Source organism: Mauremys reevesii, linkage group 7, assembly GCF_016161935.1.
Source record: "Mauremys reevesii isolate NIE-2019 linkage group 7, ASM1616193v1, whole genome shotgun sequence".
NCBI lineage: Eukaryota > Metazoa > Chordata > Testudines > Geoemydidae > Mauremys > Mauremys reevesii.
The window spans coordinates 28,581,384-28,597,003 of record NC_052629.1 but is presented as its reverse complement, the minus strand read 5'-3'; the positions used below and the strand labels follow the sequence as shown (position 1 = coordinate 28,597,003).

The 15,620-nt window shown below is 38.2% G+C and overlaps 1 protein-coding gene across 5 annotated transcripts in view; it reads right to left on the bottom strand.

Annotated features, from left to right (window-relative positions):
- The window catches only part of ADGRA1 (adhesion G protein-coupled receptor A1), a 463,966-nt gene that overhangs the window by 256,429 nt on the left and 191,917 nt on the right, over positions 1 to 15,620 (bottom strand). For all 5 annotated transcript variants that reach the window (XM_039481827.1, XM_039481825.1, XM_039481824.1 and 2 more), the window contains one exon: positions 14,379 to 14,542. In XM_039481827.1, the coding sequence (XP_039337761.1) occupies positions 14,379 to 14,542 (164 nt within the window). The remainder of the gene's footprint in view (positions 1 to 14,378; positions 14,543 to 15,620) is intronic.

Below are 15,620 nucleotides of genomic sequence, written 5' to 3'. Positions count from 1 at the left end.
AACAGGCCTCATTTAAGTGTGGCTGTGTTCTCATTGTCAATTTTCTCCTCTCCTTCCCTGCAACCCCATCTATTTCTTTCTTCTAGAAAGAGAAGGAGGAGGGACTGTAGGAAATTAGATACAAAACTAAACTAACAACCATTATGATAGTTTGAAGTTAGGTCACATGAAAAATACAAATTAGATATGCTTCCAAATACCATACATGCTAAAAGATGAAATCTAAAAAAAACAAAAACAAAAAATATCACCCCACATACACAACCTTTAAATCTCTCTGTGCATTTCTCTGAGGAACAGTATGAGATATCACAATAATGAAATTGTTATGCATGCACAATTCATTGAGCTCAATGAGAGTTGCAGGTTGTAGCTGAAGGCAGACTTTGGATTTAAGTCAAAAATACATTCTGGAAAAACATGACAATGAAATTAACGTATACAAAAATGAAAACAATATATTCCAAGACGCTACAAGTGTACAGCTGTAGAAAAAATAACGATATTGAATTACACAATATACTGGATTTCAGGAATTATGTGAGATCATTTAAGTAAAGGCTATTGCAATACACATGCACAGGGGGAAAGGTCAACCTAACTTTGGTACTTCCTGACATTTGATGGTTTAACCATACAGTCTTGATGGTACATTATGGGTTTTTTTTTAATCAATCATATTTACACTGAATAATTAATTACTTTCTTTTTCAAAAACAGACTAGCCAGTTTGGGAGGGGGTATCATTTTCAGGATCATTTCATTTTCTAGTATTCACACATTATCACAGCTGCAAGAAAGTATTTAAATAAAAGCTTTCATTTACATTTCTAAAAAGATTAACATTTAATAGAAATGCCTGATCTGATAAATGCGTGTAATCAGAGATTTCAATTAAAAAAAATCACTAGAAACAGCATGCCATGGGTAGGGTAAAGGCGCTCCCTTTGTAATGTGGTAACACACTGTTAAATAGAGAGTTCTGATGATTGTTACTTTATATTTCTCTGAATAAAGGCTCCTTGTTTTAATGATTATTGTCCTGTTTCTGATATTTACAAGCAAGGATTTGTAAACCTGTTAAAACTTCATAAATTTTTTTTTTAAGTTTCTATTAATGTTAGATTTTGGTAGACTTTTTATGTTTTTACTATTAATGTTTTGGTAGACTTTTTATGGTAGACTATTAATGATAGACTTTGTTAGATTTTAATAAGTTTTAGGACCAAAGATTGGCAGTTTTGTTTTCTACTAGTACAAAATGAATTAAAATAACAATTTCCCTGAACTATCACATGGACAGCACATTATTGTTTTATTTTCCAGCTAAAAATGCCCAACTTTGGATGAGAAACATAGGGTTTGTAGCCAGAGCTAGTTCAACACCATTGGCCTCATATTCTCACTGAGTTATCTATTGCAAAGTTTGACATATACAATGAACCACTTAGCCTTGGCAAGAAACTAGAACCCACAACCCCCCACTTTAAAAGACATCCAAAAACTTGCAACTGCATTAGTTGATTTATACATAAATCTGTTACGAGGCATATATTATAGCTACAAAATCTTGGTTTGCTAAAAATTTAACACAAATCAAATACCACAGGATATATTTTTTTTACTCATTATTGGTAAATGTATCACAGTTCATCTCTTCTAAAACCTGAAGCATCTATTAAATAATGGTCAGATCCTGAAAAACATTACTCGTGTATATTCCCATTTAATTAGAGCTATTCACAAGAATTCCCCACAGGATCGGGCCCCAAGTCCTTGATCCTGCTGCTTTGTAAAGTCAGTGGAGCTCTGTGAGGGTGCAGCAGTCCATCTGCATGCAAAACATTGCATGATTGGAACCTTAATTAGGATCATCAAACCATCCCTACTTTGTACTTATGAGTCTCAGTTCAGCAAAATATTTTTAAAAAACCACCAATGTTTACACTGTGCCAGATTTATTGTAGAGTAGAAAGAGCAGCCTGAATGAAGAACTTGTATGACGAATGTCCTGCCTTGAGTACAAGGGACTGGACTAGAAGACCTTTCATGGCCCTTCCGGTGCTACAATTCTATGATTCTAAGAATGAAGTTATCTGTGTGCTAACCCTGGAGAATTTTACTATAAAAAGTACCAAACAACAGGGGTTGATACATTAAAAGGGAACATTGAATGCCATTACTATATAAGAAAGTTATCATTAATTTTGAGCTAGTTTTTACTACTGTAGAATGGGAAGCATAATTTTCCAGAAGGGGCACCTAAATCTACATGTAGGCAACTAAAACTGTTGTTTAGTTGCCCAAGTGCCAATACGGGCAACTAATTTGTGGCACTTATTAGAAACATTTTAAACCACCACTTCCAACCAATGGTTGGCACATACTATCTAACAGTAGTCCTTAAAGCAGCTGATTTGACAAGGTGCCGAATGCCCTCAATTCTTATTAAGTTCAGGATTGAAGCTCAATGCTGAAAAGGCTCTATTCAAAAGTCAACTTTTCCATCATCAATCGCTCTCTATTTTTGTCATTTTAAAAGTACATGCCCTCTGAGGAGCTTCTAATTATAAAGCCAGGTTGTTTCAGTTGGCCGTGTCAGGGACGAAGGTGAAGTTACATGCATGCATGTCAAGTAAAAAATCACGGCTACCTCAACACATCTAGGACATGAGAATCATCAATCAACCACAGTTATGAAAAGAGCTAGTGCCATATTAGAAATACATCATTGGAGAAAAAGACGACATTTCTAAATAGGTGAATACTTCATGACAGAATAATACTTAGAAGGAAATTCTCTTCTTTATAAAATTCCAGAGCTGTAATTGACAGATGTCCTGCATTTTCTGCATTGCTGTAGCATTATCTGTACAATTGCAGTGCACACTTCTTATGAAGAGAAGTTAGGAAGCTGAGTACTGACCTGACAGAAATATGCCTTCGTGTGTTGCTTACACTAAAGGAGTGGAACATAGATTGGAAAATGTCATAGTGGATAAGGAATGATGAAAAGACATGGTGTCCTTCTCACATATAACAAAACAAGTCTTAAAATGATTAAGAATTCTGTGAGACTGAAAGTGGAAGAAGAATGTGAACATGTTCTTCTTTTCTTGCTCAGAGTCAATTTTAGTGTGAATAAGCAGAGTGCATCAGAGCATAAAGTGCTTACTTCTTTACCTGACTGTGCTCCTCCTGGGGATGAATACTTTTGATATTCAGTGAAGTGAGGGCAACTGCAAAAGACAAGCTGGTGAACTGTCTCACAAATAATTCCCTAACAAATGTGTGTTTTTCCTAAGAAAATGGCACAAAGATTTAATTGAAATGTCATATGAAACTTTTAATTAATTGGATCCTAAAACACATAGCAGAAAATAAGGCATCTTTTGAAAATTCCTTCAGAGGCATCTTATTAGACCAAAAAAAAAAAATTCAGATAACATTTTGTGTCACTACTTGCTAATTTCACTTATGACTTAACACTTAAAATTAAAAAGAACAGGAGTACTTGTGGCATCTTAGAGACTAACAAATTGCTGTAGCCCACGAAAGCTTATGCTGAAATAAATTTGTTAGTCTCTAAGGTGTCACAAGTACTCCTGTTCTTTTTGCGGATACAGACTAACACGGCTGCTACTCTGAAACTTATAATTAAGGTAGTTTGCAAACTATACAGACAGGAAAATCATTCAAATGCTGGTGGTTTAAAAATGATTCTCCACCACTTAGGATAGGTACATTCTTTCACTCTTTTCACCCTGAGCCTTAATAAGAGAATTTTTTTTCTTTAGTATTGACACATTTCAAAATATATTCTACTTTAATGCCCACTACAGACCAAATTCTACAGACCTTACACAGACCAAACTCCCATTTGCTTCTGTAAGGTCTGCAGGATAGGGCTGTAAATCGCCAAGAGTAATATATCCCAAGCACTTACTCCATGAAAAAAGAAAGTGTGATTTACTAGCAGTTAAAGCTATATGTAAATTACCAGGGCCGTCCCTAGGGGCGTGCGGGGCCAGGACAAATCAGCCCTGCCAGCGTAGGGGCCCCACTCTGCATCAGCACCGGGACTATTGTTGGCTATAGAGCCATGGCGGTTCAGGGCTCCAGCCGGGGCAGGGGACTCGCTGCACTGAAATGTGGGCAGCAGAGCTCCAGGCGCACGGGGCCAGCAGCCAGGACCCCGGATGTGGGGGGCCGGCAGCCAGGAGCCCCGGGGTGCTGCAGCACCTCCTGCACCCTTAGTTCCCGAGTCTGCGTCTTCTGGGACCAACCACGCCAGCTAATTGCATGGGCCCACAGAGCCCCCGAAAGAGCAGGGCAGGGAGTGGTTGCCCCAATTTGCCCTATGCAAAGGACAGCTCTGTAAATTACAAACCAATCAATAAGTAAATTCACAACACAAATTTAATGCAATCAGTTGCCCTATTATTCAAATCCAGTATGGACTTGCTAACCGATGAGTCTCTTTTGTACAGTTTGTACATGCTGCTAACAACACTACTTACCACTGTTCTTGCCATTTACAGCCACTGAAATGTAAACACCATAAATTGGAGTATACAACTTTTTCATTTAACATATTTTTGTCCATGTATAACATCCCCAGTGGAGTTGGTTGAAATACATTGGGTCCAATTTTCAGAAGCACTGAGCACCCACCCAGAATTCTGGTTAAAGTCAATGGGAGTTGTGGACACTCAGCACCTATGAAAATTAAGCTCTAATTACATATAGCTGAGAGACATCCTCACACAGCAGCTTGACCATCTTTATGAAAGAGTAGACTTTTTATTAATATTAATTAATTATTATTAATAATAATTAAGGGGAAAAAGAAAGCTGTTCTATGTTGTGGAAAGTACATTAATAGTCATTGGCGCTGGGATATGCACTTGGGTCTCCCATGTTGCAGGTGAGTGTCCTAACCACCAGGCTATAAAGTCATTCGCACTCTCTGACCCAATGTATATTTAATATTATTTATATTAAGTGGAACAGCTTCAGCAGCCCCACTCAAGAATCTCCCTATAGCCCAAAGGTTAGGGCACTCCTCTAACATCTCTGAATTAGGCAGAGTGGTGACTTGAAGCCAGGTCTCCCACATGCCCAGTAAGCACTCTAATCACGGTGTTCTACAGTACCTCCTCCTTCTGCCTCCATGAATGGTATTTCCAAATGTCCTTTGCTTTTAATGAAAAAAAAAAGTGGTTAAAATGCCCAGAACTGAAATAATAATAATAATAAAACCCATTCTATATCAGATCATATTAAACATTTTATTTGACCCAAAATGAAATTTTTGTTTGTTTCACCAAGAGAAGTCAACCTGATTTTTTTCTGATTTTTTTGGGTTGGCCAGCAAACAGAAATCAATTATTCACACAATTCTAATTAGACCCAACTATCAAATAGAAACAGTCCATGTACCATATCATTTTTTAATGAAGTCAAGACACTGCCATGAGTATGAGTCAAAATATGTTAAATAAATTAATGTATAATCTTTATATTTAAGATGCAATTTCTTAGTGCTTTATTCATGAAATTCTCAGGGCTTCTTCTCATAGCCACCAACCTTCTAGCTGTCAGGCACCATAGGTCTTGAACACAGCGGACAAGGTTGCCAGCTGAAAGACTTATCCTCTGCACCACTGCACTGCAGGAGCAGATGAGGGAACTGCAGCTAATGCCCCACTACCAGAGGCTGTACCCCTGACTAGCACTGTCAGGATAATTAGCAGCAGACTCGTGAATGGACCCCATCGGCTATAATGGTTCCTGCCTCGTCCCACCCTTTGTCTGAGCAGCTAGTTGCTATGCCTGCTGCTGGCCAGACCTCTGAGACAAAGTTCCTTTCTACTGACCTGGTTCCTGCTCTTTGCTCCTGTTATCAGACTTTGTTCTGAGTTTCTGTTTCCTCATCCTAACTCTGGTTACTGACTCTGGCTTGACCCTTGCTCTCGCATCTGTCTCCAACTCTGGCTTAATCCTTGGTGTAGTTTACAACTCTGGCTCTGACCCTTGGTATGGCTTCTGACACTGATTCAGGCTTGACCGTTGGCTTGGATTCAGACTTGGCTTTGATCTTTGATGGGACTTCCAACGGCAACTCCTGACTCCAACCCTGGTTCTGGCCACTAGGTCAGAAAACCCCCTTACTACCCTGACACTACTAGAGGATAACTGAATAAGAACAACTGGAGAATCCTGTAAGATTCTGCACTGTAAGATACTCCCTTTCATAGGTGCCTTGAATGCTCCCTCAAGAGATGCCCTATTACCCCAACAAACAGGAGACCAGAAGCAAAAACCTAACTAGTGCTTTCCACAGAGAAGTGCAGAATATTACCACCAAGTTTTAAGGTCACCCCAAATTATAAAAGGATGTCACTTGTGCTCTTTATTGCACATTTATTTTAATAAATATTACATATTTTTATGTATCTCAACAGTTCCCTTGTTTTGTGAAGGGTGGATATGGAAAGAACATGAATCACCTTAGGAAAGCATTAAATTAGTGCAAGTCTACAATAGCCCGGACAACAAGAAAATAATTAAACACATTCCTTGTCTCCACATCTGGTAAAGAAAAATATGCTTAAACAATGTAGACTGAAATTTTAAGTTAGTGCCTCCACATACAGGGAAAGCATTAGCAAAAAATGCATAATATTGTCACTTTCTACCTCTTAAGTAGGAATCTGTGAAACACAAATCAAGGTGATATCATGAAATAAGCACATCTCCAAGAAAAATGAAAGCATTCAGCCTCATTGTTCAGCCGGCTGAAACAGGGGCAAAATTAATGTTAATTAATTACTCATTAATGAGGAAACCCCAAATAAAAGCTATGATTTTTTTTTAAAATAGCAAAAATAATAGTATATTTTTATTAAGTATGTGAATCCACTACAGAATTCTGCTCTACTCCTATAAGAAGTCAAAACCATTAAGGCTAAATTAATAGTGAATTAGTGGGCTGGTACCTCAGGGAGACCCAGACTCAAATCGACTGATTTGAACTAAAGTCAGTGCCATGATTATAACTTAGTTCCTAGCAGATGTTGTGCACATCACAAAACAACTTTACAATCACCCAAAATTCAGGATTCTTTACACAAGAGAAGAATAGAATTTGGAAAAGCTGAATTTGAAGCTGAGACAAAGTGGCAAATCTATTGTCTGTGAGAGAAACTTGCCCAATGGCTAACTATTTCTACCGGTAGCTTCGGCCATTGCTAGCAGTCCCTTATTTTAATTAAATTATAAGAATGGCCATACTGGGTCAGACCAAAGGTCCATGTCTAGCCCAGTATCCTGTCTTCCGACAATGGCCAATGCCAGGTGCTTCAAACGGAATGAACAGAGCAGGTAATTAATCATCGGATGATCCATCCTATTGCCCATTCTCAACTTCTGGCAAAAAAAAAATAAAAAAAATCAATCTATGAAAATATAGGGCCAAATTACTCAAGCCCTGAAGTCAACGGAGTTTCATCTGGTGACAACAGATTTTAATTTGGTTCATAAAGTGTTATATTGCTCTACCCTAAAAAAATGACTCTGTAAAAATGATACCTTCTTAATCAACAACTGCCCCAAATGTGTCCTGTGCTATGAGGCGTTTTCATGATTTTGAAAATTTTTCCTTTCCTGAATTGGGACAAAGTCAAAATCTAAAAAATGTTTGCAAACCAATAAACCATAATTTTTTTTGGATCAGATCAAAATGTCTTATATCAATAATTTTGAAACATTTAGTTTTGATTTTGATCTTTTTTAACATAACCAGAATTTCTAAATGAGTCATTATGATTTAAAAAAAGAAACTGTTTCAAAAATTCAGAATGAGACATTCAGAGAATTCTGAAACATTTTTCAATTTTTTGAATGATCAAAACTGACCCTTTCCCGGGAACAATTTTGGCTTTGATAAATCAACACTTTTGGATGAAAAAAAATGTTTCAATGGAAATTCCCAACCAGTTTTAATCTGCAGGCTTTCAGAACAAATACGCTTTTATTATTTTGTACTGTTAGCTTGATAGAGCCCACACAGCTTTGTTGAACTTGTTCACTCAATATAGTCAACTAAGCCTCAATTGCAGCACCACTCACTTTCACTTGTGTAATTCCATTTAAGACAAATGTCAGGTCTACCTGAAAAGTTAGGTTAACCCAGTGATTTCACTCAATAGTCTGAAAAATCAACACTCTTGATTGATGTAGTTAAGTTGACCTAAACCCCGATGTAGTCAGAGCTAGCTTGACAGAAGAATTCTTCTGCCAGCCGAGCGACCAACTCTCAAGGAAGTGGACTAACTATGCTGACAGGAGAACCCTGAAACGCAAGATTGAAGCACTACAGTGGTGCAGCTGCAGCGGTGCCACTGTACTGTTTCAAGTGTAGATAAGGCCAAAGGGCTTACACAGGTGTAACTGAAGGCACAATTTAGCCTGCAGAATCTTTATTGCTAGTGATGATGTATGAAAAGGGGGAAAAAAAACAAACAGTCTGATTTTCAGACCTCAGGTTGAGTTTCCAAGGCTGGTATTCAGAAAAAAGTCACCTTTTTGTTAATAACTTGAGCAAGTTATATCTAGAGCAGGGTTTCTCAAACAGGGGTCACCGCTTGTGTTGGGAAAGCCCCTGGCGGGCTGGGCCAGAGTGTTTACCTGCCCCGTCCGCAGGTCCGGCCGATCGCGGCTCCCATTGGGCTGGAGCAGCGATCCGCGGCCAGTGAGGGCGCGATTGGCCGGATCTGCGGAGAGTGCAGGTAAACACACTGGCCCGGCCCACCAGAGGCTTTCCCTACACAAGCAGCGACCCCTGTTTGAGAAACCTTGATCTAGAGTCAGAGAGAGTAACATGGAATCTTATCATGCCATTTTCAGACACTTTTCAGAGCAATAATGTTCCTAAACTGTTATAAAACCACTGTAGTATCCTGTAGCAGTTTGGTCTGTAACACTATTTTCGTTAAAAGAACGAGGAGTACCTGTGGCACCTTAGAGACTTAGGGTATGTCTTCACTACCCGCCATATCAGCGGGCAGCGATCGATCCAGCGGGGATCGATTTATAGCGTCTAGTCTAGTCCAGCCAAGATATGTATCCGGGTCTCTGAAATCCCAGACCACTGCTATCTGACCATATGTCTACACTGCAATTAGAACGTGTGATTATACCACAGGTAGGCATACCTGAGCTGGTTTTGACTGAACTAGGTCACTAAAAATAGCAGTGAAGCCACGGCAGTATGGGTGGTGGCACAGGCTAGCAGACTGAGTACGTACCCAAGTCCCAGGAGGTCTTGCACTTGGGAATCTGCCTCATAATGTTGAGGCGTTGCTATATTTTTAGCAAGCTAGTTTGATCAAAGGTAGCTTGGGTGTGCCTACATGTGCTGCAATCACACCATCATTTGCAGTACTGACATAGCCTTAGTTGGGAGACTCTTTCCTCTACTATTTGTGACAGCTGCTGCATGATATTCTATTTTGGTGGCAGTTTTGCCAGTTTAGTTGCAACCTGCTGCTATTTTGTACTTTCTGACATTTCTCCTCTCTGCCCTCCCTCCAACAAGGCAGATTTCTGTTTTCAGTGGACAGATTACACAACTAGATAGAATTTTCCACCTGATCCATTGGAAGGCTCTTCTCAGGAAGAACCATCAAAGACAGTATTTTCCCTTATATCAAAATAAGTAACAAAAGAAAAAAAAATCACTCTACAAAGTGCTTCAGAGGCCTTTTTATTAAACCCAAGTACAAATTAAATGATTGAAAATTAAATTTCTCAGTGTTGTGAGCACCATGGGCTGCATAGAACCATGAAGTACCTGGAAGACATTATAAAGATTGTGAACCACTCAGCAATTATTATAATCGTTGTGAAGCTGTCAGAGGATATTAAAAACAGTATCAAGTTATGGGCAGACATGGTAAAAAAGTGTTCGATGGACATATTAAACAGCATTTTATTAATGCTACAAGTATATCAGTGGTGTCCTAAAGAGTGTTATCAGAATATGACTTTCTGAGAAATCACTGTTTCACTTCCTTTATAAAACATTCACTGAACATAAGAACGGCCCTACTGTGTCAGACCAAAGGTCCATCTAGCCCAGTATCCTGTCTTCCGACAGTGGCCAGTTCCAGGTGCCCCAGAGGGAATGAACAGAGCAGGTAATCATCAAGTGATCCATCCCCTGTTGCTCATTCCCAGCTTCTGGCAAACAGAGTCTAGAGACACCATTCCTGCCCATCCTGGCTAATAGCCATTGATGGAGCTATCCTCCATGAATTTATCTAGTTCTTTTTTGAATCCTGTTATGGTCTTGGCCTTTACAACATCCGCTGGTAAGGAGTTCCACAGGTTGATTTTGCATTGTGTGAAAAAATATTTCCTTTTATGTGTTTTAAACCTGCTGCCTATTAATTTCATTGGTGACCCCTTCTTGTGTTATGAGAAGTAGTAAACAACACTTCCTTATCTACTTTCTCCACACCAGTCATGATTTTATAGACCTCAATCGTATCTCCCCTTAGCTGTCTCTTTTCCAAGCTGAAAAGTCCCAGTCTTATTAATCTCTCCTCATATGGAAGCCATTCATACCCCTAATATTTTTTGTTGCCCTTTTCTGAACCTTTTCCAATTCCAATATATCTTTTTTGAGATGGGGTGACCACATCTGCACACAGTCAATATGGGGATAATTGAAATCCCACATTATTATTATTATTATTATTATTGAGTTTTTTACTTTAATAGCCTCTCTAATCTCCCTGAGCATTTCACAGTCACTATAACCATCCTGGTCAGGTGGTCGGTAATCTATCCCTACCGCTATATTCTTATTATTAGAGGATGGAATTTTTATCCATAGATATTCTATGGTAGAGTTTGATTCATTTACGATTTTTACTTCATTTGATTCTATGCTTTCTTTCACGTATAAATGCCACTCCCCCACCAGCAGGACCTGATATATTTTGTACCCTGGTATTACTGTATCCCATTAATTATCCTCATTCCACCAAGTTTCTGTGATGTCTATTATATCAATATCCTCATTTAATACGAACTCTAGGAAGTTCATGTTAGCTAAGAGCCTAAAAATAGCAGTTCAAAGCCTTCTTTGAGACTTCTCTGGCTTCTCCAGAATTTTCAATAGCCAGGAGACACTTCTTCCCACCTGCACTTTATTCTCTATACTGGATTGCTATAAAGTGGCAGACGGACCATGAATGGTATTGCAAGTTTTAAAGTACTTAATAATGTAGGGTGTGGAATTATGAGGCAGTTCCTTCTTGAGTTTTATCCTGATGGGTATCTGCACTCTCTACTGACCCGTTATTTAAGATTCTATCCTCATGACTTTAGGGCTAAAGATCATCTCACAAGTAGGGCTGTCAAGTGATTAAAAAAATTAATCATGATTAATCGTGCAATTAAAAAAATTGTGATGAATCACACCGTTAAACAACAATAGTATACCATTTATTTAAATATGTTTGGATGTTTTCTACATTTTCAAATATATTCATATCAATTACAACACAGAATACAAAGTGTACAGTTGCTCTCTTTATGTTTATTTTTTATTACAAGTATTTGCACTGTAAAAAAACAAAAGAAATAGTATTTTTCAGTTCACTTAATACAAATACTGTAGTGCAATCTCTTTATCATGAAAGTTCAACTTACAAATGTAGAATTATGTACAAAAAAACCAGCATTCAAAAATAAAACAATGTAAAAGTTTAGAGCCTGCAAGTGCACTCATTCAGTCCTACTTCTTGTTCAGCCAATCGCTAAGACAAACAAGTTTGTTTACATTTGTGGAAGATAATGCTGCCCACTTCGTGTTTACGTCACCTTAAAGTTAGAACAGGTGTTCTCATGGCACTGTTGTAGCCAGCCTCGCAAGATATTTACGTGCCAGATGCACTAAAGATTCAAATGTCCCTTAATGCTTCAACCACCATTCCAGGGGACGTGTGCATGCTGATGACGGGTTCTGCTGGATAATAATCCAAAGCAGTGCAGACTGATGCATGTTCATTTTCATTATCTGAGTCAGATGCCACCAGCAGAAGGTTGATTTTCTTTTTGGGTTGTTCAAATTCTGTAGTTTCCGCATCGGAGTGTTGCTCTTTTAAGACTTCTGAAAGCATGCTCCATACCTCGTGCCTCTCAGATTTTGGAAGGTACTTCAGATTCTTAAACGTTGGGCTGAGTTCTGTAGCTATCTTTAGAAATCTCACAATCTCATCTTCTTTGCATTTTGACAAATCTGCAGTGAAAGTGTTCTTAAAATGAACAACATGTGCTGGGTCATCATCCAAGACTACTATAACATGAAATATATGGCAGAATGTGGGAAAAACAAAGCAGGGGACATACAATTCTCCCCCCCCCAAGTAGTTCAGTCACAAATATAATTAATGCATTATTTTTTTAACGAGCATCATCAGCATGAAAGCACGTCCTCTGGAATGGTGGCTGAAGTGTGAAGGGGAATATGAATGTTTAGCACATCTGGCATGTAAATACCTTGCAATGCCAGCTACAAAAGTGCCATGCAAATGCCTGTTCTCACTTTTAGTTGACACTGTAAATAAGAGGGCAGCATTATCTCCTGTAAATGTAAACAAACTTGTTTGTCTTAGCAATTGGCTGAACAAGGAGTAGGACTGAGTGGACTTGTAGGCTCTGAAGTTTTACATTGTTTTGTTTTTGAATGCAGTTATGTAACAAAAATTCGATGTTTCTAAGTTGCATTTACACAATAAAGAGATTGCACTACAGTACTTGTGTGTGGGTGAATTGAAAAATACTATTTCTTTTGTTTATCACTTTTAGAGTGCAAATATTTATAATAAAAAACAATATACACTGATTTCAATTACAACACAGAATACAATGTATATGAAAATGTAGAAAAACATCCAAAATATTTAATAGATTTCAATTGGTATTCTATTGTTTAACAGTGCAATTAAAACTGCAATTCATTGTGATTATTTTTTTTTAAATTAACCGCGTCAGCTAACTGATTAATTGACAGCCCTATTCACAATCACACCTTTCGCTGCAGAGGAAGGTGCTCACTCCCCTTGCTATCTCTCCCAACTTCCAAATACCTGAAAATTATTGTTAAAACCAGAATTTGTATTAGGATCATTGTTGGGTCCCATCTCTCTACTTCCACTATGGTATTAGCATTGCCTACTCTTTGCTTTTATAGTTTTTAGTATAAGGGTATGTCTACTCTGCAGCTGGGAGCTTACTTCCCTGTGTGAGTAGACAGACACATGCCAGCTCTGCTTGAGCTAGCATGTTAAAAATAACAAGGTAGATGAAGGTAGCGCCAGTGGCTCACATTAGCCCCCCCCGTCCCCGTCCCCGAGTGTGTACCCAGGGGACGTGGACAGGTTTGTATTAGCTCTCAGCTGCAGAGTAGTACACATAGAATGCAATTAGTACACTGGTCTTTGTATTGTGTTTTTAGAATATATTTAACATGCATCCCAGCAACCTATTGTAATTCAAGAAAGTCCTCATGAAAATCATATTAATATTGAAGGGTCTGTGAAGTGATACTTCTATCTGTGTTAGGGTTTTCTATTGAGATCATCACTGTGGTATCTGAGCACTTCTGATGTACTTTTTTGCCCTTACTGAAGTATAACACACTCGCTTTGAGTCATCTGTTTTAGTCTCTTCCTTGCTATAAGAGGCTCAGCTTGATATATCTTTTATTTATTCATTCATATTCTTCTCTCTCAGCTCCTGCTTTCCCCATCACTTTGGTTATGGTGGGAAAGCTTTTTCAAAGAGCTATTTCCTTTATACATTTTCAAATAATGAATTTTGCATAACTTGAACTCTTCTCAATGTAAAAATTCTATTCTTCTCCAGTGCACAGTGGTAAAGAATACTGTACAGTTTCATAAATGTGAGAGATGAAGCAATGTGGCTTCACATTTATGCCATGCTATTAAGAGTACAACCTAAAACAATATTGTTTTAATCCCTGCTGGAATACACTGCTTCATGTAGAACTACCATACAGATTGATGTTTATTTTATACCATAATTAAATATTATTTCATATATGGGACATGACAGTTATGTTTCTGTGATTTACAAATTCCATTTTATATGAAACTGTATTTTTTCCAAAGTTGTATTCTCTTTCAATGTTAGTGCTCTTTTCTCTGCGCTGTACCTTGGTTTTCTTGCACTCATGAGAAGGCTAGACATCAGCACATTCTGTTTGGCATCTATTCATCAGTTTACACCTTTTCCTGGGAAATCCACTTCAATTTATAATGTTAAATTAGTGTGCAACTCACCACATATCAGCTGGTTTTCCTTCAGGTTATGAAATGCCAGTCCTCGTAAAGTACTGGGATAAGCACAAACTGTTTCTTCTGCTATTCGAACTGAAGCATTTCTAGCCCACTGCAAAACCCATTTTAAATTACAGTCACAGATGAGCGAATCAGTGTTGAAATGTCTAGGAAAACAAAAAAAGTAACACTGAAGGAATAAAATGCACTTGTGCAAAATAAATTAATATATGCAGCACAAGATTAGACTGATGCATCTAAACATAAAGACAAGCATCACTTGACAAATAATATACATTCTCCTCACTCATGGATTCCAAGATACTACGACCAATTCTACTCTTAGGTACAATGCAACACCCTTTGACTTCAATGAGAATTGGGCCCACCATATCCCATATGCATGTAATTACAGTGATACTGTTTGGCCACTAGACTGATTAATTTTGCGTCATTGTTTGCACTGAAAGCTAAAACCTGTATAAGCATACTGAACAAAATGATCCTAAGCTATTACTTTGTATATTAAAAATTCCTCTTAGGGGGTATGTCTACATTGCAATGAAAGACCCATGGTATGGCTAGGCTATGGCTAGCCTGGGGCAGCTGATTCAGGCTCACTGGGCTAGGGCTGCGAGGCTAAAACTTTCAGTGTGGATGTTTGTACTCAGACTGGAGCTTAGCTCTGAAGCCCTGCCAGGGAAAATGGTGGCCTGGGGGCGGGTCTCAGAGCCCAGGCTCCAGCCCAAGCCTGAATGTGTACACTGCGATGTTTAACCCTGCAGCCCAAGCCCTGCGAGCCTGTGCTGTGGGTTTGTTATTGAGGTGTAGATATACCCTCTGTCTCTAACACCATACAAACAATATTTACCCATTTAAAAAACCTTCTAATATGTGTATTTAATACATTCAGTAATGAATTATTGGAAATTTTCAAATGAAAATTATTTGGTATTAGTTTGTTTTTCCTCTTTTTTTCCTGTTACCATAAAAAACAAAGGAAAATTATTGCAAAAGGCAGTACATTAAGTAATTAGAAACTGACAAAAGCAAGCCACTGAAATTAATACTGCAGTTCTGCCACTCAGGTTCTGAGGAGTTCTCAAATTAGGGGAAAAAGTAACACTATATAGTCTATGGTATCAACAGAAGGAGTTAATATGAACAGTAGTTTTAGCCTTGATTATTAAACCTCTACGCTTTTGACATGTAAAAACTAGATAACTCTGCTACAATATTGTACAC